Raw genomic sequence first — 25,541 nt, forward strand, 5'->3', positions numbered from 1 at the left:
ATTCTGCCAGATAATGCATCGCAGAAAGACCAAGGTTCTTCGAAAATTTCGTGCATGGTCTTTTTATGATTTTAATTACAGTTCACTCTTCCGTCTTGAAAACCTAACATGCCAAAGAGTTATTACGTCTAAAAACTAAAACTTCCGTTTTGAAACTAATTATACGGAATCAACATCCTAAATATTGAGCTTTTCTTCGTCCCTAACTATAAACATACCAAACGTTTTTTACGTTTAAAATGGATCATGCCGAACAGACCGATCATGCTGAAGGTTTACGACAGCTTTAAATATTGTCGTTTTTTTACGGTTTTCTGCAAAAAAAATTTGCTCTTCGTATTTGAGTAAAAACATTTTTGTTTGTTGACTTTCTTCGAAGGCGTTTCCCTTTTTATTTGAAACAAGAATGCTTGTTAATATGCGTTCGCACATGATGTTCCAAAATTAGAATTTTGAGTTTTAAAAAATCGTTACACAACCTAACTACTACTTCAATTACTTAATACAATGCCTCATTACGCGCTCACGAGATCTGTCATTAAAAAGACTACGAGAGAAATACAAACAATTAATTAAGCAAAAACAAAAAATTTCGCGGAAAATATTCAATATCTAAATTTAAAAGCACCTATTAACAACGTCAAAATGCAATCAGATGAAACCAAAGCTACACAAATTTAATTTTCCCCCAATATGCAGCAGATGGAAATTTTCCCTAATGAGACTAAGTAACAAGTCGACAAAAAGAAGAAATAATGATGCGGAATTCAAAAATCAATCAACATTTTTAAACCAAATAAATTCAAAAGTCTAAAAATATTAGCTTTTACAAAAAAGTTCTTAATAACTTTACTAAAAAGTCCTTATGAAACCAATAGGACCTGTCTTTAGTTAGACTAAGTCATAAGAACCGACTAAAGAAGTAGAAAAACTACAAACAACAAATCACAAACATTTCGAAAACACAAATTACTGCAGCCATTAAAATTACACACAAATTACTTTGTTCTTATCTTGAATATTATGTATTTTTATTTCGTTTTCTATTTATACCAATTCAATTAAAATTATACTGAAAGAATTAATATGTTAATTTGGTCCACATTTGAATATCACTGGGATCTGTTATTACGCGGATGTGCTACAAGAAGACAAAAAGACACACAAATACACCAATTTAAGGAAACGCATACTGTCCAACAAAGAAACTACCAATTATGACAAAATAACAGTACACGTTTTAATTTTTGAAATAAAAAGAATCGGATGGGACCTCTTAAAGATGAGAATAAATTACAAGTTGACGAAAAGTACAACAGAAACTGAAAAATTTAAAAACTATTGAAAGTGTATAATATCATAATCTTCAAGACTATTCGCTATTGACTGACTGCTTTGGGTAACGTCTTTCATTCAATGCCCAATTACAAAATTATGAGACCGGTCAGCTTTTTACGGCAAGCTAAACAAAAACAGGCAAAAACTGCAAATTCAAAAAAAATGAGCGAAAAGTGTCAAAGCTATTAAATAAATACTTTTCAAAAAACTTTTCTGTTTTCGAATCATTTTTTAGGAGCAGTGTTTTTCTTTTTTCAACACTTTGACTTCAAAACTTAGCTAACAGGAACAAATACATTGAAACCATGATTTTTTTTTAGAAAACCGTACTATCAACGCCATTCAATCCATAGCTTTCAATGGAAGCCAAAGAATACGTTATGCCTCGATAGGGCGACAATGATGTTTGTCAATCATAAGTTATCAATGGGACATTACAAGAATTAATCAACTATGAGAACAACAACCAAAAAATTTAGGCAGAGTCCAAAAATTCAATAGGAACAGTGGTAAGAAAATGTCGCCATTTAAACCATTAGTTTTTCTCTGAAAACTTTATTTATGATCCATTAAATGCCATCTCTAAACTAATCGGAGCTATTAGTATCGGGATAATTTGGAAAGATTTCAGGAGGTAGTAATAATACGAAAAAATCCAAATATTAATAAAAGAATTTTTTAAATCTTGTGGCATTGAAGTCATAAAACCAATAGTTAGAAGAAAAAACTTGCTAACTAGAGTAAGTTAGGTTATAAAAGAAAAAATGGAATCCAGTAATTACTTAGATTGGCTTACAGTTCACGAAAATATGCTTAATATTGGTAAATGTTCAAAAAATTCTCAGAAAATTATTTTTGAAGTCTTAACAGCCATTAAATTCAAGAGCTTTCAATGGAAGTCAATAACTATGCTCAATTACGCACCGATATTAAACGAAATTGTTTTTTCATGCATCTGGAACCAATAAGACATCACAATAAGTCTCCTGACTATGAAAACAACAACAAATACAGGCGAAACCCAACAATTCAAACCATAAGCTTTTCTCTGAAAACCTTATTTATGATGCTCTAAGCGAGGATCGTGTCATCTCTAAGCCAATGAAAGCTATCAATTTCAGCATTGCGTATACAGATTTCAAGAGCAACCAATAATACAAAATATCCAAATATTTTTCATTTTTTTTGAAATCTTGTTGCATTGAAAACATATCAGCAATAGTTAGAAGACAAAACCTCTAACCAGATTAATTGTGTTTGCAGTAGAAATGATGGGGTCCTGTTATTGCCGAGGTTGACTAACAGTTCATGAACATAGGTATTTGATCTGTTAGTGTTGATATATTTTTTTGAAAAATCATTTTCAAAGTCTTAACAGCCATTAGCTGTCCACTCAAAGCACCGGAAAGTTTCACTTAACAATCTCTACGACAACTATCGCACTATTAGTGACGGAGTCTATGCCAAAAATTTAGTAAAACCTCAAAAAAATCCAAATTTCTTTTAAAGGTACGAAAACTCAAGAGGCGAAACCCAAAAAAATATGAGCCATTCCTTGAAAAAGAGTTTTATTGTTCATTGGGCTTCCTTCGACCGAAAGTTGATGGTTGTCAATAATTAGATGTTGATCAATAATTAGATGTTGATCAATAAATAAACCTCGTTATGAAAAGTAACTAGTTTGTAGGTGAATTAAAAAAACGAAAGAAATAGAAGAAAAAAGCTCTCAAATAGAATTCGATTTTTTATATTAAACTTGCCTATGAGACCCGAAGTAACCTTTTTTACCGTCTTTTCTCTATTAGAAATTCAACATTGGTTCATTTGGTGGCGTGAAAGGTAATTTTGAGTTAATATTTTTATTTTAAAAAATCCTAATTAGAAGACAAATTACACTAAAAGTGAACAAAATCATGCCAAATATCCCGTGTTCACACAAAATTTCAATCCTCGATAACTCCTCAAAAAAAGCAGTTAATAAAAAAATCTTTTTAGTTTCGAATTCTACGCTGGATGAGATTTTCAATGATACCACTCACATTTCTCTACGACGAATATATCAATCTGTCAAAATTGTCTGATAAAAAAACAGTTGAATATATAGTTCCTCCCCCCACATCTGGGGTCGGAACAAATATATTTTGGCATTCGAGTATGGACAGCAATTTAGGTTCCATTTAAATCACTTATTACAATTTGTTTTTTTCAAGCCAGAAAAAACCTTTCCTTTGATTTTTGTTGCTGAATGTTATTTTCTTTTGTCGAAAATGCAAACCTGGCGTCTTTTGTTTATGTATTGCGTGCAAAATTTGCCAAGAAGGTTTCTTTGAGAAATATCAATATCAATTACCAGGAATAAATATTTACTTTGGAGGGGAAAATATTCAACAATTCTATGAAAAATTCTGTTTCGACCAACGATTAATTAGAGCTTTTTTCATATTACATCTCTCATACAAATTTGTCTAAAAGGAAAACAAATTAGAGGTTTCAATAAAAAAACATTAAAAAATTTTGACTTTTAATACACATGTTTTTAACACTTCCAGATATTTTGTGCGCTCCCTTCTTCCAGATAGAAAACTGGAAAATCAATCAGTTGAGATTTTGGTGAACAAATTTGAAAGTTTGTTTGCAATGTTACTGCGCAAGCAGTTACCTTCAGTGAACTTCACAAAATAGTGACATTTTTATGCCATATATACTCGATCATGCAAAGAGAGCATACATATATTTTTAAGTGGCCTAGTTCAATCTCAAAAATTAGAGAATTAAATCCAATAGTTTCTAGCGTGTAGTAAATTTTCTGGCACCAATAGTCCTTATCCAAAAGAGTAAATTTTCTGGCAACAATATTCTTTATCCAAAAGAGAAAATATCAATTTGAAATTTCAGAAAAATTTTATAAATATAGATATGCGATGGCTCAGAGAGCATGTTTTTCGAAAAAAAAATGGTTATCACAGAAGTTCTTGGAAGTCACATTTTTAATTTAAAAAAACAAATGAAGGCTTGTTTCTGCTAGAATAGTTCATCCAATTTTTTTCAAATTTTTTCTCATTTTTCTCTCAACTCATCTTTAGTTTGAACTCTTCCACAGAAACTTAGGTAAGTTTGATTCCACGGTTTTCTATTATTGAATTCTCAAACACTCAAGTATTTTGAGAATACAATAACACTCAAAATAACACTCACTGCCGTGTTTTATTATTTAAAAATCTGATTGGCAACAGTTTGTTCTGAGCAAGGCTCTCTTTGGACTCGTCATCCTTTTGAAAGTTTTTGTTCAACGCTCATTTCATAGCTCATACCTGATTGGATGTTCCATATAATTGAAGTGAACATCAACATTTATCTGACTTTTTGTTTATCTGATATCTTTTAAAACTCAGTTTCATCAATAAATATCGACAATCGATACATTGAGTCACTCCTTGTATTCACTTTAGTCTATGCAATGCTTCATAAACAAGTGAAACGTAAATACTTCGCCAAACATTTGCTCGTGGATATTTTTCCAATGTTGCCAAGTTTACAAGGGTTCAGCTTCATAACACCATTTATGTGAACTGAAATAGATCTCTATATTTAGAAGTTATGCACTTAAACGTTGTTAAGACTGTTTTCCGTTGCCTAAAGAAATGTCTGCCAAAATTATTAACAGTGACTTCCTTTTCGGTACTGCTCCCAATTTTGATTTGTAAACGTCATAAGCATTTACTCACACTTTATGATCCAAGTTTAAGACTTTGATCACGTCCTGAAGGTATGTTTCCTTTTAAAGTAACATTCTTTAGGAAAGATCCAATTCGCACGTATGTTCCAAAGACGGAAATTATTCATCCTAAAGCAGTTTGTCTAGACGGTTTGAACAATAATTCAACCAAATGTTACTTGACACATGTTGAGAGAACATGCAACAAAGGAAAAAATAACTCAAAGTTTACTTTAAAGCTCTTCTTTGATAACCATGAGCCTTGTAGTGGGTCTTAAGAATTGAGGATGCAGTGACTGTTAAGAACTTTTTTAAAAAATTGCCCGTACATTAATCAAAACATTAAATAAGAAGCTAGAGTAAACAAAAACATAAAATTTTCTTGAATTCAAAGTTGAACAAATTATTGAAGGGCAAAAAATCAAAGATGAAGAATTTTAAGTACAAATCATATACCCATATGGATGGACAGTGTTTGAGAGAAATCAAATTCAAGTCCCGTTAGGGACTGACTAAGCTTGGTGAAACCAAATTTAGCGAAACTTATTTTTGTTCCGACCCTCTTGAGGGGGGAGGAACTATATACTCAAATGGGTTTTTTTTGTTCCGTGAATTTTCGCCGCTCGATATATTCATCGTAGAGAGTTGAGACTGGTATCATTAGAAAGCTCGTCCAGCATAGAATATGGAATTAAAAAGATTTTTTTAATTTTCGTTTTCTACAGGGAGTTATCGAGGTTTAAACTTCTGAGAAAAGAAGAGTGAATTCACGTTGTTTTTATTCAAATTTTCCGGAATTTTTGCCTAAATTTTCGTCAATTTTGCTAAAATTTGTTATAATTTTTAAGAATAGCGTCGTTGATTTTATTTTTGAAGACGAACAAGCATTGTTGATTGTTTTGATTTAATTTTTTTGGTCAAAAAATCTGGATAAACATTTCAAAATTTAGCCTTTTTCATCAAAAACAGCACGAAATAAGCTACTTTAGTCCACTTTGATTAAATTTACCGACAGTACACCCCCAAACAACACTCATACAATCTTTGTAGACTCAGAGGGGGGTTATTTCTACTTCAGAGTCCGCTGAGAGTGCACTGTAGTTAAAACTTTGCCGTTTTTTGCTAACTTTACTAGTTGATTATCAAAAATGCAGAATTTATTTTGAGTTTTCAACTAACAAATTATCTATATCTACAACATTCGGAAAATCAATTGTTCCTAACGGACAATAAGTATTCGCAGGAGTAGTTTTGGGCCATTCTTGGACTGTTACAATCCAAAGAAATCGGGTTGTAACCAGTCGGTCTTTTTTTTTTAAAAAAAAAAGACTTTTTTTTAATAATAAAGAACAGAACATATAAAATCAAAGCTCAGGAGTGATAGGACCAACCAATTCGCTTGCTAAGAAGCTCCAAGCTAATGCATTTAGTTTTTTAATCGAAAGTTTAGGGTCGTTTCTTTTTTAAAAAATAATTACTTTTATGACTTTTAAATAAATAATGGCTTAATCAAATTTTCCTCTTTTTTTTTCTTAATTTGTTCAACTTCCAGCTTAGTGTCAGCAAAGAAAGAATGCTTCTTCTTTCTACTGAGTTAACATTTATTCTCGGTTGCAGTTTTAAGCCTGAGGTTATTGTTTTCTGGCTTTGATACTACAAGATTTCAGATTTTTGTTTGTTTTGATCTTTGCCAGTTTTTCACGTTTTCTAATTTTGTAACAATATCATATTCTTTTACAGTTCTCATGTCAACTTATTAGCAGTCAAAATAAAGCACAATTGGACATATTAAAATTCTGAAAGTAATACATCATCGTTTTAACGGCCTCGATGCCTCTTTCTTGAAGAAATCAATTGAATTTTTTAATTTTGTCTCTAACTGGCATTTATACTTTGTCGTTTCGGTCGTATGAAATTTCCTGTATAGTGATAGCTTTCATTGACTTTTCATGGCAGAATAGAAGAACCGATATTCTGATTTTAGTAGATAGCTGATGGCTTTCATTACTTTGAAAACAATCGTTTTCCAAAATTAAAAAAAAACTTTTTAACTTCGCAATTTTGTTCTTTTTGTTACCTAATCTCGTTAGTTAATTACAGGTCAAATATGACATTATGGGTGTCAAAGGAATAAAAGGGATTGGTGTCACAAAATCTTTTTTTAAGAATTTGTTATGACCTTACTGGCTTCGACACCGGTTTTTAACAAAAAAATGTAAATTAATTTGATTTTTGTCATAATTGACGTTCTTTTTGTAGATGCAAGAAAAATTCTGGATAATCACAGGTCTGGAGGGCTTCTTTTTCATGAATAAACGACCCTTTTTAAGTAGCTCTTATTGTAATTAATGCCTTTCATGACATTGAATGTAATTTTGTTTCGAAAAAAAAATTAAAAGTATTACATACTTTAGCACTTCGATTTTTGTCTACTTGTTACCTAGTCTTACTAATGATTGGCCACGTACTACGTTATAATTGTTTTAAGAAGGCGCAATCAAATATATTTTGAGTGCCAAAATTTGGCTTGACGGTTTTGACAGCGTTTTCTGGCAAGTTTCAATTGAAATTTTGTTTGCTTTTTGTTGTTCTTTTTAGCCGCTTTAAAAAATGAATAAGGACAGGTCCTAATGCCCTTCTATAGAGGCAGTGGTAATTGCAAATTTGTGGTAATATTAATTGATTCCTAATGGTATTTATTACTTTGAAGTTAACTGTTTAAAAAAAATAAGTTAATTTTTTTACTTTACTGTTTTTGTTCTTTTTTGTATAATTGTTACCAAGCCTTTTTATGGACTGGTCGCATATGTTTTCTGGTGATTTTTAAGTTATTTTTGTTTAGTTTTAGGTTTATCTGACGGTATGTTGACTTTGTTTTTAAATTTAGTTTTTAAGGGGGACATAAATTTTTTGATGTAATTAATGTTTGTTGTTGTTGTTGTTTGATTTTGCTGTTCGTCTTGACTCGGTTTCCTTATATTGACATATTACACCAATCTAATGCATCAATTTTTACTCCACTGAGTTATTTGCTTTGGAGGCTATCTTATCGTTCATACAGAATTTTTTGAAAAAGACTTGGGCTTTTTTGGGATTCGCAAAAAATAATTTTTGGGTTTTTCTATCTGTTCCTCATTTGGTAGACAATTATGCCAAAATTGTGGATGGGCGGGGTCGGAACCTTATGTGCCATTGCACATTACCGAGCCGCCTTGTTAATATTATTATAAAAAGCGGTCTCTTCCATTAGCATGAGAACTCTGTCAATCACTCATTCGACTGCAACATAGCAAGAAAACAATTAGCTAATTTGTGTCTGACCACTGAAAACTATTTTGGTATTTCAATTCAATTAAAAATTGAAAAATTTGCGCATACAAAACGTATACCAAAAAATAATTGGAAAAATGCACAATGAAAATGTAGTTCTAAAATTTTGTTGGGAACGAGAAAAATTTGTTGGGAACCAGATGAATGTTAATTTTTTAGAAACGCTTATATTGACTGTCTGGCAGAATCTGCCAGAAAATTGGCCGTCTTGGAATATTCCGACAGAAAAGTTATCTTGCAAGATTCTGACAAAAAATAATCGAGTTCGTTCCGGTTGAGCTGCGTTTCAATTAGTTGACAACATGTGCTCATTTAAGTTTCGCACAACATATTGCCTGTACATTTGTCTTTTTGATTGAATAAAAGAGCATTTAAATTTTCGAAAAATACTAAACAGTGCTTGATAAAAATTTGCTCGACATGATGGTTTAGCAATTTACTTTTCAAAAAATGTGTCTGTTTGTAAATAGCGAATAGAGTACTACTTTTTTATTTCAAAAATTGGTTTTTGTTCTTTTTTAAAACAACTTATTGTGCCCCATAAATTACATACAAATAGTTATATATTGAAGGCGTTTTTCTTTATTGCGTCAGGTTTTTTATTTTAAAAAGATAGTTTATTTGATTATTGACAGAATAGGTGACAAGCTCAGGTAGCGTTATGATGCAGTTAACTTATTACCTGAGACAAAACTATATCTTCACATAGATCAACATCGAAAGAATTAGAAAATTGATTGGAATTATGACTCTTTTTGAACACCCCCCCCCCCCCATTTCAAATAGTTTCTGACTTCGGTTGAAGTTTATCTGATTTGCATGTACACTCATCGGGTTTTTCCTGTTATTGACATGGCTAAATTATAAGTCTTGAGTCGATTGGGTTTTTTCCATGGCTTTTAAACGAGTAATGCCACCTCTGAATTTTTAATAAAATGATTTTATGTTGGAACCTTAATTTGCCATCGGCCGGTCCTCTGGGTACTACATCTGACACTACAATGCTGGGGTCTCCATTGGAGGGTTTTGGGTTGTCCAGACCACCGACCACGTCAAATCCAAAAGAACTGGACTTTGTCTGAAAAACAAACTCCAATCCAATTTTCTTTTTTCTAAGTTTCGAAAGTCACTTTTGGACTAAAGCTATAGAGTAAAGGATAAGCAGTTAATATTCAGGTCGAAAAACGTTCAAAACTCCTCAAATAGTTGGAAATCAGCTTTTCACCTGTATCTCATTTCTTGCAACCTCTCGTATGCCCCATATACCGGAATCGCTTCTAAATTTTATGCCGCATCTCCAACCGCTCACAAAACTTACCAGGTCCAATTTAACGTCCTTAAAGTTGTAGTTTGAAAGAAACTTTCTTGTTGTTTATTTTTACGAAAACCAGAAATAATTCAAGATGTAATGCACTTAGGAAAAGCTTCAGTATTTTTTCTGCGATACATCACAGATTCTAGGCTGATGTATCATTATGTGCAAATATATATCTTCAATCCATATCACTACCGTCATTAACTCAGAAAATCACTAAGTTTATTAGCTAAATTATAATTTGCCAGCAGTGACAACTACCTTGCAGATCTCAAAAATCAAAGTTATAAAAAAACATTTTTCAGAAAAATGTTAAGAACAATCAAATTCACATAAAGCTCGAAATTAAACAATATGTTTCGTCGCAACATAAGTATCGACATCTGGAAAAACTTTTTTAAAAAAGTGAAAAACATTTTCCACGAAGTTGGCCAAATTTTCCCCGAAGTTGCCCAAATTTTGGCAGAGTACTTTTTCAAAACAAACACCAATCGTAAAGTTAGGTTTTTTAGAATTTTATATGCGAACTTATTTTATATGACAAAATAATTAAAAGCTGGATTCAAACTGTTGAAACGTGCTTTCCGTTCCTGATATAAATGAAAGATAACTTTTCTGTTTTTCGAGAAAAAGTTATAAGCTAACCAGACTTTATAAACCCTTCAACTCAAAAATGCTAGTCATATCTAAATTGAATAAAGTGGGCGCTATTTCAATTTGAAAATGCAGCTCTAAAATAAACCTGATCAAAAACGAGCGATAGAAAAATTTAACAAGTTCAATCTGGTGTTAATTAGGACAACAGAAAGTGTCAGAGAGCGTCCAAAACTCCTTGACAACTGAATATCAACTGACAACGGAATATCAACTGACAACGGAATTGACAACTGAATATCAACTTGACAACTGACAATGGAAATCAGAAAACACTTTAGCGAAAAAAAAATTAAAATTGTTCAGTATGCAGCTGCCGCTCAAAACACATATTACAACTGTTATGAAAACCTTTTAATGGGACTTCAAACCTATTATCTAATTTTTGAAGAAAACATTCGTAGAAATCTCGGATTACAGTCCTAGACATTTATTTCAGCTCTCATAATCATTTATTTTGAGACCGATTGGACCTTTATATATAAATGTCGAACGCAAAAGATTGTAACACATTCAGAAAACCATAGCAATTTGATCATGTCTTAAATCCGAGAAGTCACATAGTGTCAGCACAAGAGTAAACATTGACATTTGTAGAACAGATTTTAAACTTTTGATATAACAACGATTCTCCACGAAAGGAACAGCCAGTCTTGTATAATTTGGCACCCAAAAAGAAAATTGAATATAATAAACAGAAATTATTTTGGGATATTGATTTTATTATAAAGTAGCAATAGTGAGATAAATGTATACGACCGTTGACATTAAACAAGGACAATTTATACATATATATATATATATATATTTATATATATATATATATTTATATATATATATATATATATATATATATATATATATATATATATATTTATATATAGATAAATACATATAGTGTATATTTATGACTTTTTCCCTTTTTTCGAACGATAACTTCAATATTAATTAAGTTTCCTACCAATTTCAACCCAGAAACTGGCTTCGCTGAAACTCCGAAACCCTGTATTACAGTTTATGGTACCGGCATAGTAGTTGCTGATAAATTGTTTCCCAAAATGCTTTTTGAAAAGTCAAAAAAATTTGTTATCAGATAAATTACGGAATGGCGGAAGTGTAAAATAAATTACGGAATTACGGACTAGAAAACGCAGTAAGAAATTGGTATCAGAATTTAGCAAACTATTTGCAATGTGAAATTTTAAAACAAAGCAAAAGTGAGCCTTGTGTTCTCTACAAAATTGAAAGCCAAAAAGATAATTGTATATTGAGCTGGGTATATGATTAGTTATAGAGAGCACAAGAGAAGACAAAATTTAAAATCTTGAATCAGTTTTAGATAAAAAGTTCAGAATGGTCGATCCTGGATCTTAAGTGGTCCTTTGCCATGAAAACTGAAAACCATGAGACACGTATCAGTCTAAATCAGACCACATATGTTAAAAACAGTTTGCAAAGATTTCAAATGAGTAACACCAGCCGATCTTAACCTAACTTTAGGAAAGGCTAAGCCAGAGTCAAACAATGAATAACGCAACCCTCTTTAGATGCGTAGTACGGACTTCACTCTTCGTAGTGGAGCCAATTAGACTTTACATTTTGTGCATCAGCAATATTTTTTTTACGATTCTTGAATGAACCAACACTAGATCACTATTCTGCCAGAAAGCGAGAGTTGAGATACCAAAAAACTTAACATTTTCAAGTTAAATTTCTCCACGAAATAACGATTTCTCACTATGGGAGAATCCGGAGCAGATTTCAGTGGCGACGTAAACAATAGAACATCAACTACTGGATACTATTTCAACTGGACGAAAATTGTGCAGCAGTCAATTGGCCTATTCGAAAAAAAACAAAAAGATGTCTTATCATCATGCGAGGCAGAGTTTCAGGGATAAGCTGAAGCAATACAAGAAGTAATTTTTTGCCGAGTCTATTGGAAGAAATGGGCTACCCACAGAGATAGACATTTCACAAAAAATCGAAACACTTTGATAGGAAAAATCAATTCTGACAAAAAAACTTACCGCAACCAATACTTGACCGACACTCCAAGAATCTACCTTGATTCATCCAGATTACACAATATGAAACCAATAATAATCTGAGGGAATAAATTTTAACTGAAATCCAAATATCTAATTTTTGAAGAATAAATTCGTTATTATCTTGAAATACAGTCCTAGACATTTAAGTTATCTTTCAGAAAAATCTATTATGGAACCTATTGGACTATAGATAAAAAAAATTCAAACGCAAATGGCGAACTCAAATAAAAACGGGGCGATCAACATATCGAAAATCATAAAAATTTATTCATGTCCTGTTTCAGGGAACTCAAATAAAATCAGCACATGAGTGAAATTGATATTTGTAGGACACTTGTCAGTTTTTTGATATGTCAATAAACCATCACAACCGGAAAAGGCAGTGCTGAACAGCTTGGACTCAAAGAAATAGTGAATATATCAAACAGTTGTGATATTTGAATTTTTATAAAGTAGGGATAGTGATAAAAATATATACGACCGTTGACATTAAACAAAAAGCTGTATTTATAGTGTATATTAGTGAAATATTATTCACAATGTATTGTACGGTAACTTTATTTTTGATTTATTTTTCTGGTAATTTCTTGTGGCCAAATCCGCTGAGCTGAGTTCCCGTAATCCTGTCTAATACTTTCAAATATTCAAGTCCAAACGTTTTAAAGTCACAGTATTTGTCTGCTGCTTCTCATCGAATTCTTTGATTCAGCAAATATGGCAATTGAACTTTTAAGGTTGAGATAGACCATGCCAGAATAAAAAAATGACACTAACAAAAGTGGAAACTATCTCATGTTTTGAGCGGCCTTCTTGTCTGTGTTAGTTCCATTGAGAGATAAAACATTCGAACCTTAGAATTTTTACTAGGAATTTTTTCTTTAATTTCTTAAAAGCGGTAAAGGAACAGAGCATACTCTCAAAGATGATGAAATGAAACATAACTTCGTTTTTCTGTATTTTTTAGCTCACGATTATAAATAGTCTGTTTTTTTTAGTTGCCAAATTTTGTTCCCATCCAAATGTTTTTCATTCACTTTGCCAATGAAGCAAATTTTAAACCCGGCAACGTTTTTTTCAAAGAGAAATTATAGGGAAACTGCTTAGTAATGATAAATTGGAGGATATCTAATCGGACAGATTACTCGACAATAAATTTGCGCACAATAAACACTTGGCTGTAAATTGAAAATGGGGCTGTGGAGTAACGCGGGTTGACCAGTATGACAGAAATTTACTAATCATAAAGTTCAATCCATTTCGGCGACGACCAAAGTGATCGCTAATTAGACAAACCTAGATCAATTTGATCTTGATCACACCAACCCAGATCAAATTGGCATCTGATGAGGCAGTCCCTGATTTTTTCCAATGAAACTCAAAACCCGAGAATTGTCCAGACTTTTCGCGATCATAAGCCAGACTTCAGAAAACTGTTTTGCGATCAGACTTTTTTGCGCTCAAATTTACAGCTGTTCAGATTTTCTTGTGTTAGATTAGAGACTACCTTTGATAAGACCATTTACCGAATTTTTATGTGTTCGGAACGTTTTCTGATCAGTTTTTGATGGCTAAATGTTCTGATCAGACCTGCTTGTTCTTAATATGTACTGATCACAATATAGTTACTATTTACGATCTTTTTAGTTACTAAAAAAAAATCAATTTAAAATAATTTTCCAAAAAACGTCTTGAAGTGTGGTTGTAATATTTATCTATAAGGGGAAAGGGCTGTTTTTAGAGACAGGATTTCTTGGTTCTGATCACAGCCAACAGATTCTAAATGACTCTGTGATCAGAATGCGTAGTTGGCTGGGAAAATACTTCTTGTTAACGAAACAGTTACAAAATTACCCTAAGCAATAATCTAAACGTCTATGATCAGATTTCGTGCTCCTCCGCTGTGCAGATGAAATTTTTTGCACAGCGTCTGATCAGATGACTATCATGAGCTTAAAAACGTCTATAACTATACATTCGTGAAATTCAAGTCACCTCTGATCATATATATTCAATTCGCACTCCATGGTCACTAACTCGATGAGTTCGAATCGAGATCTATACCTTGTAATTTCCAGCACAAACTTCCCACTGCGCGCCCAAAAGTGGTCTGATCAGAATTTGCTTTGTTCTAGACCTCAAACTGGTTAGTAACTATTTATTAAAAAAACGTAATATTGAGATGAACTAGAAATCACTCCGAAGAAAAATCACAGTTTGCCGTCATCCCAGAGGGACTTTTTTCTCGACTACTCAATTTGCCTACTCGGAAAAGCCATCAAGTAATGTACCTTTTGAATAGTGACGGAGAAAATATCCTGGAAATGTTGTTTGTCTCTGAGCAGACTGCTGGGACTGGGGCTGACCCGTCTCTGAGGGGGCTGAGGTCGTTGCTCTACCAAACGCTAAAAAAGTATTTATCCTCAATACCAAAAAGATGTTTTTTATTTGTGTTTCGTTCTCAAGCGCAAGCAAGCAGTAACACATGAACGACACGATGCCTTTTTAACATGTTCAATAATGATAATGTGTGCTGGAATATTTGTTGCAATTATAGAAGCGATAATTCAAACCCATAAAATTCTGTCAAATGAAAATTTTCCGATCTTTTCAAACTCTTGTGAACAACCGCTCAATGATAAGAAAGATATTCAAATTGCGCAAAGTAAACGATATTAAAGCAACAGTAATTACAAGACTGAAACTTACAAATAATCAAGAATAATAACACGCAGAATTCATACTGTTCGATGCAAAAAAATGTGTTTTAGAACATTGATATAAACAACACGTAATTTCAAACATTCAAGCTAAAACATACACACACACACCTTTACAGATACCTTCTTCCTTGGTTCGGGAACCTGCTGAAAAGAATTTTTATTGGTCTAATTGCACAAAATGGGGAAAAACAGCGTTTCTCTAGACACAGGGTGGGCAGCTGAATTGTTTCAGTGCAATTGAAAAATAGGCAAAAACTAGTTAGCCTGTTTTCTATAGTTAGCAATTTGCGAAACTCCGAATATCAGATAATACGATTATTTCTTCGTCTGCATCCCAAAACTATACAACAGTTACTCCAAAATTCATGGAATCTAAATAGCTGCAATGCAGATTTTGTTCCAACCGAGTTGTGGGGGAGGAAGTATATATTCAAATAGGTTTTTTTCAGTGAACTTTGGCCGATCGATATAATCATCGTAGAGAGTTGTGACTGGTACCATTGGATACCCCTACAGCGTAGAATATGGAAAAAAAAGATTTTTTTGATACTTGTTTTTTACAGGGAAAAATCGAAGTTTAAATTTTTTTAATAGTATACGGAATTTTGTTGTTTATTTACCTTTTCCCTAACATTTGACCACATTTTTGTCAATTGAGCTAATATCTGTTAATTTTGTTCTATAAATTATTTTTGATTTTAGTTTGAAGGATAGAGGAGGCTTGGTGTTAGGTATTATCCGAGTAATTTGGTTGATATTTTTGCTAAATTTTTTGAACTTCATACTTTTTCATCAAAAATGGCTCAAAACTATTTTTACCCCCTTTGTTTAAATGTACCGGAAAACTCCAAAAAAGGTCTAGTTGAAATTTCCAAGAGAGCGATAGTTTTTTATCGTTTCAAATAGGAGTCTTCAGCAATTCAAAATTTTGTAAGTTTCTCTAAAAAAGAATATACAAAATGCAACATTCTTTTGGTTTAGAGAACCACTTAATCTGCTAATTAATCTATTATTCAAAAACTTGGAATAATCAGTCGATATTGTTGAAGCGCAGCAATATCGGGGCTAGGATTGCACTCATCATGAGTTCCTACAACGAAAAATTTTTCGGATTATTTTGGAGCACGATTTTTTCAATATAATTTTAGCTTTTTTGTTTGTTTTTATGTTGATTAATACCACACTTCACACCAACGCCAAACATTGCCAAGTTAATATATTTAATGTCATTAGAGAAAAGTTCATTTTTAAGGCTTTGCTAACGTGTTTTCGTAAACTTTAATTGGCTTCTGTTTTGACTGCATTTGATATTCTTTTGGCGGCCTGAAGACTTCGTCTTATTAAGGAAAGATCACATTGGATTTTTTAAGAGTTATATGTGAACCTTTGAACCCGCAGACTGCTATGCTTTCAGTTGTTAACTAATGCCTCCTATGACTTTGATTATATTTGTTTTAAGAAAAGTTCAGTGCCAATTCTTTGTCTCGTTTCTGTCCATGTGAAGTTTAGTCTCATTAAATAAAAAAGCAGTGCTTTCCATTTGAAGTTAAAAAAACTCTTTAAAGTTGTTTTATATTTAACTATGGTTTTTGGCTTTCTTAATACGAAACTGCGTAATTTTTGTGATTATTGCACATTTTTCCTATGTTTGAGGTTCTTGTTCGTTCCTTTTCAAAATTTTTATGTTAACTACAGGTCCAATTGGCATTTAAAGAACGCTCAAAAAAATACTTCTAAGATTTCAAAGAAACACTAAATATTTAACCCACTGGGACACCGTTTTTTCGCAAAAATTAATAGATTTTTTCTATTTTGCTCCAATTGATGTTATTTTTGTTAGTGTACGGCATATTTTTGTCAATCAAAGTCCCTATTTGCTTGATAAAATTGTTCAAAAGAAGATTTTAAATGATTTCAGTTTATTGCGAACAGTTTTAAGGATTTCCAAACAATTTTATTCAATAGAAAATTGTTTAAAATTCCAAGTTTTTATTCTCATTGTCGTCAACAAGTATCTTTGTCTCTTTATTGACAGTGCCCAGCAACTTTCAGTTGCTACAAAACATTAATATTGATTTTGATGATGTCTTGGTTGATGCGCTTAGAGCTCAGAAATTTGTTTTCATAAAAAACAGTTGAAATTTCGATTTTGGTAAATTTTTTTGTTGTCTTTTTCAGAAAGACCCTTTAAAAAGAAACCCATTTAAACATTTAAAATCAAAAGAGACTTAAGCAAAAAAAGTTAAGTTTTTTTTATTTTCAAATAGTATTTTCAATGGTTTTCAGTGACCTGGAGTTTTAATGGCCCCAACACTGTGGTTTTGACAAAGTGTTTGTGATATTGTATCTTCTGTTTGTAACTTTTATATTATTTTTGTCAATTTCGTAGATTCGTCTCAGCCAAAAAGTTATATTCTCTTTTTGGCAAACGACAATCCAATTTTGTAATGATTCTATTTTTAACTCATGGTCGCTTGTCTTTGCTTCGATACTATGCTTTTTCTTACAAAACTTGTGAATTTTGAACATTTGCCGGTTTTTCAGTTTTCATGGCACATTATCACATCAATGGGGTGGCGCAAATAGCGTTAAAAAATCTGCGATTGAAGAAATTTAGTGGACTTATGAAAAGCCAATGGTCTTACAGTTTGCCGCATCTTTATGTTTGCCGCTTTATGTCAAATTTAAATGACTGTTTTTTTGCCCTTCTTTTTGTAGCCGTCTGACTTATTATGGATATTGAGTGGTCTCATTTTCTTACTGTGAGATATAAATTAACCTTCCTAATGAGTTGGGTTGATACCTATACGTCTTAATCAATTTGAAATTGGTTGTTTTGAAATTTAGAAACGTATTTTAATTCTTGCCATTTTTGCTCTTCTTTGTCGACCTGTAACGGATACTCATTATGGACAGGTCTTATATCTTATCTAATGATGTATAGGTTAAATTGTTTTGTTAAGGTTTTCTGTGATTGCATTTTGTTTTTGTTACAAAGTGTTTTTTTTAATATAGACATTTAGTTTTGTTTGTAAATAATGTTCGCTTTTATTTGATTTTAATATTGGTCTTTTCAAGTAATTCAAGAATTCCCGGTTTTCTCAAAACATTTTTTTTCTTGAATGTGGACCGAAAAGAATTCCCTGTTTTCTCAAAACATTTTCTTTCCTGAATGTGGACCGAAAACAAATGATTCACAAACTAGCAATTTGTTGCTTGGACACTCTTTGTCGCTAAAAATTTGACAATCTTTCCTGGCATCAAGTTCTTGAAACCGGTGCAATACTCGGGGTAAGAAATGTTTCAACAGACAAATTTCAAAATATTTCTAAGATAGATGAGGACTATAACACAATTTTACCTTTTGCTTGCCAATTATTTTTTCACGTGAAATTTAGAAAAACTAGCGATGTTGCAATTTGTTATCAAAATGTACAAAATGTAAACTTTTTTACTTTATATTACTTTCTCAACAAATATTTTGAATTGGTATCACTGAACCTCCCTTCATCAATTGAATCATATAACAATTAGATATTTGTGAAACATGATGCATTGATGTATAAAAAAAATATATCCGATTGAATTAGTTACGCAATAATGCGTCTCAAAGTGAACTAAAGGAGAACTACATCCTACATCAATCACGGTTTTGCATAAAAATTTATCTCCGTTCGGTCCTCAAAGAGAAAAGCTAAGTGAGCATTATTTCCTTCTGTTATCAGTTTTCGATTTCAAAACTCCAAATTTTTTGGGATGTTAGGGATTTTATACCAGCCCTAGATTTTTTGTCAAACAATTTTAAGAGCGATATTTTTTTGCCGCAAGATATGTTTATCAAAATAAAGGCATGAATCCCTTGTTGGAGATATTTTTCGTTTTTTTATTCCTCCTGGGTATAAATTGGTTTTAAGTTTTCAAAATTTGTTATCATCTTTTTTGCCCTTTGTCCTTGCAATTACAATGAGAACCTATTTTGTTACGTTGAAGCTGTAAAACGTTATATAAAGCACGAGCTCAAATGTAATTTTTATTTTAAAAAATTGAGTTACTCTTTAGCTAAAAAAAATTTTCTAGTTAATTTTTTGTTAGATAAAAACAATGAAAGTCATGAAACTGCTTCGATTAAGTGGATCAGATTTGGAAAGAATAGATTTATTAAATGTCCAGTAAAAAGATAAAAAAATATGAGCTTTGTTTAGCCATCTTGAATAACATTGTTACCGACCAGTTCTGGTCAAACAAAAAGTATTCCATTCTTTTCTTAGCATCTAAAAACAGTCTTTTACTATAGTTATGCAACCTCGAATGATCAGATTTGGAAAGAAAAGTTTTTTTAAATTACCAGTAAAAAGATTTTAAAAAATAGAAGCTTTGTTTTGCCATCTTGAATAACATTGTTACCGACCAGTTCTGTTCAAACAAAAAGTATTCCATTCTTTTCTTAGCATCTAAAAACAGTCTTTTTACTATTTTTTATGCAACCTCGAATGAAGAGAAAAAAATTTAACAACTGAACAGAAACTCAAAAGTTATTCGCAGTTTTGAGCCAAAATTTCGCAAGCAATTATGCTATGTTAAAATTGAGGTTTCTCTTAAAATTGTCTATAAATTGAACTTGATTTGATTATTTTACAACCATGGAGCTGCGGATGCAGCAAATTGACAGGTAAAAATGACAAACAACCTGATGTAGGTTTTGAGCAGTAATCTAATTAATTCTTTATCTTGCAAAATGTTTTTGGGACCCTGAGGTTTATAATAACTTCAACAAAAATACTTAATTTCCCCCAAATGATGCCGTTTTTGATACATCATCTTCTTTGGATGAATAAATATGAGTTCCGAAAATTCGTTTGCGAAAACCTGACTGTTTTTTTATTGATTGTGCATGTACTTCTTATTATCAATATTTAACGGATTAGTGAAATTTTGGAAGAGAACAATTAAAATAATTATTCCAAAAACAATTAGTCAATCAAATTTGTAATACCGAAATTGATTTGGCAATTTTGCTATCAAACTCCAAATTTTTATCCTTTATTATATATTTTTTCCACAAATGCCTTGAATTCATAACACTGATCCTCCTTTTATCAATTGACTGATACAGCAAAAACATTTCTGCAAAATATGGTATAAAAAACATACCAAATCATTTCTGCATTGATATAATAAAAACTTTGTGACTGAATAATAAGCTACACAAAAAAGCGTCTCAAAGTGAACTAAAGGAAAATTACAAATAATTTGAATCACAATTTTGACAAGAAGTTTTCATCTTTTCTATCCTGAAAAAGAACAACTCAATAAGAACATTTTTTCCTCCTAAATTCGATATCAATTTTTGAGTCCGAAACTCCAAATTTTGTGAGAAGTTGGGAATTATATACCAACCCTTTGTTTTCTGTTAAAACAAATTTAGACTGATATCTTTTTCTGCGAGATGCAATAGTCAAAGAGGGACATGATCCAGTTGTTGACAACTTTTTAATTGTTTTCTATTTCTCCTGGATATAATTTTCAAAAATTTTTACCTTCTTTCTTGCTTTTTGACCTTTCAAATATAATGAGAACCTATATAACGGTACATTGAATATAAAAAAATGCTAAATGCTTTTCCAAAGTTAAGTACAATTAAATGGAATGGTTCAAAATCGCTCAAATAAGATTAACTGTATTGCTTAGATTCCTGATATCAAGTCAGAAAAATATTTTGACAAAGACCAAAAAAGTTTAAGCAAGTTTTTCTTTTGCTTGTTAGAAAATTCTATCTCTTCAGCATGTTTTTTGCAGAAAGCAAAAATTTTGGTCTCGCTATCGAATTAATCAACATTTTTGAATTTTCTTATTGTCAATTTTGCAAATGCATTTAGCTAGAACTCGATTTGAAAAAAACTGACTCACTTTTCAGCTGATATACTTATCTGGTAAATTTTATTTTAGATAAAAAACAGTTAGGTCAAAATTTCATAAAACTTCTTCAATTAAATAGATCAGATTCGGAACAAAATATTTTTATCAAATATCTTGTGGAAACATGAAATTATGATGAGCATTATTTAGCCAACTTGAATAATTTTGTTGCCGACCAGTTATGTTGGAAGAAAAAGTTTTTCTTCCGCTTCATAGCCCTAAAAGCGACCTTTTTAATTTTTTTAATGTAACCTCAAAAAACTTAACAGAATATGGTAAGTTACAATTGACCTTATTCCAAAAGTTGCGCTTGCTTTGATCTTTATTTACGACCATCGAGCTGCGGATGAACAAAATTGAAAGATAAAAACAAAAAATGTCTTGATGCAAATCTTAAGCCGTAATCTATTTAATCCTTGATCTTGCCAAATGTTTTTGCGGACTAGATGTTTATAATAACTTTTGCAAACAAGAATATTTTTCTCCGAATGATGCCCACTTTGGTACTTTATCCTCATTCACACATGAGTTTCCAAAATTGGTTTTAGCAAACCAGACCGCTGGCTTGCTGGATTGTGTTTTTTATGGATTGTGGTTGAATACATGTAGAAGGTCAGTGGAAATGTTTTTTTATAATATTTCTATATAATGGAATTAGAGAAAATGTCTTTGTTTTTCTGCTCGTTCCTCTCGCCTGCTTGTATTTAAGATAAATTTGGTGCTTATTCGTGACTTGTTTTCAGATCTTCCAAAAAGCCATTGCCTTATGTCAAAATTGTAAGATGGAACGCGGCAAAGGAAAAATTTGTATGCAAAAAAGTTAAAGATTTGTTTTAAATTGTTTCACAGTTCTAGTTTTCTGTTCCTGATGATTTTTTTTTCGAAAAAAAGAATCAACAGCAATTATTCTGACCGATGATTATCGGCGCTTTCCTATGCAGATGAATAACTATGTTCTTAAATTAGGATACGCTTTTCAAATTTCTTTTTTGACGGGTTGGAACATTATGTATGATGGCACATCACCGGTCATCCCTGTTACTCTTTAAACCACATAAAGAAACTTTAATTGTTGATAACTATAAGATGCAATGATTTGCTCAGCATCGTCAAGAAAGATATACTCATTGCTATCCGCGATTGAAACTTATAAAATGTTAGGATTTGAACTTTAACCGGCTACACAAACACAAAGAAGTAAACAAATCACAGAACGCTAGATTTGTAGATTTTAAATAATGTACCTCTTGTGGACGTTTCAAGGTAGTAAATGGATCACGTGCAAATTCAGAAGCATATAAACCCGCATTATTTTGTGGCTGCATAAACCCAGATGTGTAATGTTTTGCTAAGAAACTTTGCTCCCGATCACGGACTGAATACTGACTGCCGGTAATCTCTGAGTTCCGGTTCAACCCTCCAAAGTTCGAAGATGAACTGGATCTGTCCGATGGGTTCTGAGAGTACTCGACGTAAGTTCGTCTGCTAGGTTGTTGTTGACTTGTAACTGGCTGTCTGTTATTTGCATTTCTGAACATACTACTTTGGGACGCATTCGAGGTGCTATCTGCATTTGATGGAACTCGATCGCGGAGTCCTGAATAACCTCCTGGAACTCCTCGATTCCCAACGTCTTGATAACCTGACATCATGGGATCATGGTTACCTATGTCGTGGTGGAATCCAGCAGGCATTCTAGATTCGGATCCGAGGTCCGAAGTGTCAGAGACTCTTTGACCACGGCCAGGGTTCCTGCCCATTGTCGAGGAGTTATCATCGTCATCATTATTTTGTTCCTCTTCGAATGCAATTTCATTTGCGTTCCATAGGTTTTGGGTTCCAGAATAACGATGCAGTGTACCCATTATAAAGTGTTAGTTTAACTGCCGACTAAAAATTCGATCTAGAAAGCGTTGATAGCTTTATCAGCTAATATGTGATAATGTTTCAAATAGGTAACAAGCTCATATGTTTTTAATCATGCAGTCATAAATGGTGGTAGAAAACTACTTACTTTTTCTAATTTTACAAACAGTTCTCAAAAGTAGAGTTGTATTGCGTGAACAAAATAGCTTTAAAACTGTTCAGATAATTCTGATTACTACAAGAAGCACATGGTAAGATGTCTGGTATTATAACCAAAAGTTATAACTCGATGACTAATATCAATTTCAAGTTCTTCAATTATTTTGATCAATTTTAAACCAGAAAGTCGGATCGGTGTAACAAGCGTAACGTTGGTATAGAAAAATTATCGTTTAGAATGTTTTTAAAAACAAGAATTCGATAATGGTATGAAAGTAATAACTAAAAGTTACTCTAACGTAACCAGTACTGAATACTTTACTAAGCGAAACAATTGTTCAGCTCAACGAGTAAGTTTTAACAGCTGTTTTTATTTTGTATCAGAAAAGAAATTTGACCACAATTTACAGGTGAGTTTTCTCTAATTGAGCTGCAGTTATTCGCAGCATATATACAATATGATCAGAATCAAATTGCAAAGTTAGAAAGTATTCTTCTAGTAAATGTGTTGAATTAATTGTAACACAGTAGGACCAGGTCAACTGTGTGTAATTACAGGGGGTGGTTAACTAAGTGTGTAATTTGTTGACTATTTAAACAAAATAAATAAAAAAACACATTAGTAATCAGTTTTATACTCTTCAACCAAAAATAAGTTTTGCGCAAAAATTGTGCAAAAAACTGCATTTCTTTATGCTCAACGTAAAATATCTGCGCGATTTTTAGCTAATCCAAAAGAGGTCAAAATTTGTCATGGATAGTGATTTTTATGACACATTTATAAACGGCTAGATATAAATAAGCTCACAAGAAAAAAGGCGCCAAAGTTTTTTATTTCGAAAAATGAACAGAAATTTGCGATTTGATGCAACGTGTGCAAAAATATCAAACTGAGTTATGACCGAGTTGTTAGTTATAACTATTACTAGGTTTTAGTAATAACATTTAAAACTTGAAGTTTTATTAAATAAACACGCACTGAACCGTTTGGAAGCACTTTGCCAGTTTAAACACATGTTGTTATTTTTATCACAAGCTCTTATGGTATATTTACCAATTCTTTATTAGGGAAAGAACAAAAAACAAATATCGATTAATCTTTAAACAAGAAAATCCTGGAAAAAACTGATAGGTACTGGCGGCAGGTTTTTTATACTCTTTTTCTTAGCAAAACTGGAAAATGTGGACAAAATATGCAAACAAATAAACAAATATAAACAGCGCTTAAGCTTTATGTGATTTCGTTTTTATGTTTGATGTGTTTTTTGTTTATACCACGCAAAAACGTAAGCTTGAGCAAACGGTACTGAGTATTATACCATAGCATTCAAATAACGTACGCAACAACAATAAAACTGCATATTGAAAATATACTACCAACTCAAAATAACCACGATAAAATAAATGTACAGCTTTCTTGCCTGACAAGCGTATGTTGCTTTTAGCACACATACTAACGCATATGTAAGAACGACATTGGTATGGTATAGTTTCAGATATATATATGCACGGTTTTGCACTTCAAATTTGTGAAAAGCATGCAATTATACTTGGTGATGAGGTGGTATTTTTGAAAAGCCCCGAAGCGAAATAAGACGAAAAAGGAAATACGATAGCACACCGTGATTGTTAAGCTGAAATACAATTAGAGCTGAAAACCGTACCATAACAGTACAAGAAAAAATTTCGGACCTCGACTGAAAATTCATCAACTGGTCATTAGAGGTAATCATCCCTACAGACTACCCCTCATGAGTTTGACTTCCAAAAGAAGAACTAAAATTTACTTGCTTAAAAATTTTAGGAAGATGTGATATCTGAGGTAGATCTTAAACAAGTTCAATATTTTGCCCAAAAACGGATGTTATGCAAGAGTGAACAAAAATACTGCTGCAGATCATACCAACAGCAGCTACTGCAATTAGAGATTATATTTTCTGTTTATTTTTCATAAACAAAACTTCAGGGTCGAGTTTTGTAACAGAGTACAATTTGAAAGATTGATTTCCAGATGGATAGGAAATAACGTTCATAAGTGTGCCTCAGGCTTCAAATAAAGGCAGTAATTTGAAGATCATGAGTCATGAAGCTTAAAATTTCGATTTATAAATTTTTATTGAGGTATCAAGCCGGAAAGACCACCCAGAGTATTTCAGTACTGAAACAGTCTATTTATATCCAAAAAGTAAAACAGAACAGGAAAAACTGTTCGGACTGTTCAGATTAACTCCATAGTAAAATCTAAACTGCAAAATTTTTGGGAAAAAAATGGAACTTCTTGAGTGAGCATGTCAAAAAACATACAAAATGCATGCAAAATGCATGCATTTTTCTAGGGACTCAATACCAGCTAAAACAGCTACACATACTGCATACTGAGAGCATACTGCAAATGATACTGATACTGCAAACGGTTGAGGCAAGTGCGTTCGGGCTGCGTTTGAGGTGCACAAAGGTTCCGTTTCGGATGCAAAGTT

The 25,541-nt window shown here is 32.1% G+C and overlaps 1 protein-coding gene across 9 annotated transcripts in view; it reads right to left on the minus strand.

Moving 5' to 3' along the window:
- LOC142349449 (tight junction protein 1-like) overlaps nucleotides 1-25,541 on the minus strand; it is a 158,630-nt gene that overhangs the window by 128,543 nt on the left and 4,546 nt on the right. Inside the window, exons 1-4 of one of the 9 annotated variants that reach the window (XM_075401019.1) lie at nucleotides 22,284-24,372; nucleotides 15,232-15,267; nucleotides 14,692-14,805; nucleotides 9,337-9,461 (exon numbers count right to left, since the gene is read on the minus strand). In XM_075401019.1, coding sequence (XP_075257134.1) covers nucleotides 9,337-9,461; nucleotides 14,692-14,805; nucleotides 15,232-15,267; nucleotides 22,284-22,904 — 896 coding nt within the window. In that variant the 5' untranslated portion in view covers nucleotides 22,905-24,372. Of the gene's footprint in view, nucleotides 1-9,336; nucleotides 9,462-14,691; nucleotides 14,806-15,231; nucleotides 15,268-22,283; nucleotides 24,376-25,541 lie in introns of those variants that run through there. The other 8 variants (XM_075401017.1, XM_075401015.1, XM_075401016.1 and 5 more) reach the window with 8 other exon arrangements.

Source organism: Convolutriloba macropyga, chromosome 11 (assembly GCF_964194025.1).
Source record: "Convolutriloba macropyga chromosome 11, txConMacr16.3, whole genome shotgun sequence".
Lineage (NCBI taxonomy): Eukaryota > Metazoa > Xenacoelomorpha > Acoela > Convolutidae > Convolutriloba > Convolutriloba macropyga.